Genomic DNA, 2,979 nt, shown 5'->3' with positions numbered 1-2,979 from the left:
TTTTTTTTTTTTTTTTTTTTTTAAATCTAGCAATACAGCATGCTCACAGGAATTTTCTGTTCTTTCCATAGATGACAACAGAAGACGGTCACAAGTTAAGCTTGGTTCTGCTGCTGACTTCTTGCTGGACATTAATGAGACAGATCTGAGTCTCTTAACAGCTAGTATTAAAGCTCCATCCGGTCGTGATGAGCCTTGCCTTCTGAAAAGGCTACCCAATAACCACATTGGTAATGTTGCACTCTGTGCACTTCACATGGATTTTCCACCCCCCTACCTACTCCCCCATACCATGCAAAATAATAGCTTTTTCCAGTTACTGCTGACTTATCACCCTACCAAATATGCAGGTCTCAAATGTCAGTTGCCATTTGTTTGGCTGCTGCAGCAGCCAGGGACAGAATGGCCAGGGAGGCTGGCCTCCTGGCTCACTATTTACATGGTGTGCTAAGCTGCGGTTGAAGCACAAGTACTACCATTGGGATGGTGCTACCGCCAGTGAATCCATCCTCTTGGATGCATGGAATCCTCCCCATTGGCCTTGTGACTAAGAGTCCTTAAGAATAAAGGCTAATTTGCATTCCAATTACAAGGCTGCTTGATCTGTCAGGTAACTCTTTTAATCAATAGTGACACTTTAAGACAATTAATCAGCTTGCCTTATTTGAACTCTCATGCTGTCCCACAGGTATCTCATTCATTCCACGGGAAGTAGGAGAACACCTTGTCAGCATTAAGAAGAATGGTAGCCATGTGCCAAACAGCCCTGTGACAATCATGGTGGTCCAGTCTGAGATAGGAGATGCCAGTAGAGCAAGAGTTTCGGGACGTGGCTTGACAGAAGGGCGCACGTTTGAGATGTGTGACTTCATTGTAGATACAAGGGATGCAGGTTAGTACCATGTGGAGGATCTGTTTTGTAACAGTGCTTCAGAACATTTTCCTGAGAAGGAAAATGAACTGTTTTGGTCAATGCCGTATCTCAGGTCTCCATTTCCCACAGTTCTTATGCAATAATTGGGATTAGCTAGACCAAAAGCATTCTGGTGCGTCCCTTCTACCCTCCTCAGGAACACTGGGACTCTTGTCCTAAATCAACAAACGCTGAGTTGTTTAACTGCAAAATGTGAATTAGGTGTTGGTTCTCGCATGCTTGAATACTTAGTACCATTAATTTTAAAATTTACCTTTTGTATGAAGAGACTGCATTCTAATATACTAGAAGCCAGCTTTAAAACTAACTTCTCTAAAAGTTGAGACCTTTTCTGTTTTTCCATAAACTGCTAGTTACTTCCAAAGATCCAAATACATCTGAAACTACTTCCACTCAATATCATGGCATTTTAATGTTTATTTATCTTTTCATTCTTAGAGTAATCATGGTAGGGTCATATGTGTCTGGGTCACACGTGTCTAGAACCATCCTTAAAGGTTTGTGACTATTACATCCTGTGCTGAAATGCTGCATCAGTTGCTATGAAAATCAGCTTCCAAGGTTTTGAATGTTTTAATTTTGTTTCACTGTGAAGCTTTGTTCCAAACTCAGTTGGAACATACTTGGGACTAAGCTAACTAATACATTGCAGGTTATGGTGGAATCTCACTGGCAGTTGAAGGACCTAGCAAGGTAGATATTCAAACAGAAGATCTTGAAGATGGAACCTGCAAAGTGTCATATTTTCCAACTGTACCTGGTGTGTACATAGTATCTACTAAATTTGCAGATGAGCACATTCCAGGTAAGAGAATGCGACAGAGCCTGTCACATACTTTCCCTAAGCTATGAGATGGCATTATGAAGTAATACCTTGAAGGGAAAAAGTGCTCTGCATCTCTGGTTACAGTGACTAATCCATTGCAACATTTAGTGTCGCAGTGATGATAATCAGGACCTCCATCTAACCCAGGAGGTGCATAGAACCACCAGGGGAGACACCTTGTTGGACCTAGTGCTGGCCACGGGCTACGACCCGGTGAGGGGGCTGCGGGTGCTCAACCACCTGGGCAACAGTGATCGTCACCTGCTGGAATTCATCATCCAGCACAAGCTGGCAAAGGCCTGCAGCAAGGCAGCAGCCCTAGATTTCAGGAGGGTGGACTTCAATGACCTAAGGAGAATAGTCAGGGAAGCATTGAGGTCCCGGAGGGGAGGGGAGCCAGGTGTCCAAGAAGAGTGGTTGCTCCTTAAGGAGACGATCCTCCAAGCCTAAAGGGAGGTAATCCCAACATGGATCAAAGGGAGCAAGAGGGCACAAAAGCCCCCATGGCTCACCAAAAGCATCCAGGAATGTTTTCTAGCTAAAAGGGAGGCATACACCCAATGGAAGGGAGGGGCCATCACCAGGGAGGACTGTACTGTGGTTGCTCAGGGATGCAGGGGGGCAGTCAGGAAGGCCAAGGCAGAGATGGGACTGGGACTAGCTTCCTGGATCAAGGACAACAAGAAGTCCTTTTTTTAAATATAGGGGGCAAAAAGAAGGTACCGGGTAATGTGGGGCCCGTGCAAGACACACTAGGAAATTTGGTTGTCACACCAGACGGCAAAGCTAACCTATTTAACGACTTCTTTGCCTCCATTTTCCTGAGCAGGAACTGAATCAGCCCTCCCACTGGGCCCCCCCTCAGTCCCCAGGGGAGGTGCGCCTTGGCCAAGGGTCAGGGAGGATCTAGTCAAGGAACTTCTGGAGGGACTGGATGTATTTAAATCGGCTGGTCTGGATGATCTCCACCCCAGAGCGCTGAGGGAATTGAGGGACCCCTGGCAGGGCTTTACGAGCACTTGTGGTGCTCTGGCGAGGTGCCTGAGGACTGGAGGGGGGCCAATGTTGTTCCCATCTTCAAAAAAGGGAGGAAGGAGGACCCGGGAAACTATAAGCCAGTTAGTCTTACCTTGATCCTGGGTAAGTTGTTTGACAGAATTATCCTGGCGCATGTCCACGAGGGGCCAGCAGGGGAGGTTATGCTTAGGGGCAACCAACA

The 2,979-nt window shown here is 46.3% G+C and overlaps 1 protein-coding gene across 4 annotated transcripts in view; it reads left to right on the top strand.

The window, feature by feature from the left end:
* The window catches only part of FLNB (filamin B), a 137,174-nt gene that overhangs the window by 106,052 nt on the left and 28,143 nt on the right, over window positions 1–2,979 (top strand). For all 4 annotated transcript variants that reach the window (XM_019504971.1, XM_019504970.1, XM_019504969.1 and 1 more), the window contains 3 exons: window positions 72–230; window positions 689–892; window positions 1,587–1,739. In XM_019504971.1, coding sequence (XP_019360516.1) covers window positions 72–230; window positions 689–892; window positions 1,587–1,739 — 516 coding nt within the window. The remainder of the gene's footprint in view (window positions 1–71; window positions 231–688; window positions 893–1,586; window positions 1,740–2,979) is intronic.

This window comes from Gavialis gangeticus, unplaced genomic scaffold (genome assembly GCF_001723915.1).
Source record: "Gavialis gangeticus isolate Ggan-Ray unplaced genomic scaffold, GavGan_comp1, whole genome shotgun sequence".
In the NCBI taxonomy this organism is placed as follows: Eukaryota; Metazoa; Chordata; order Crocodylia; family Gavialidae; genus Gavialis; species Gavialis gangeticus.
Note: the sequence above shows the minus strand (reverse complement) of the source record. Positions and strands in the feature narration are given on the sequence as shown.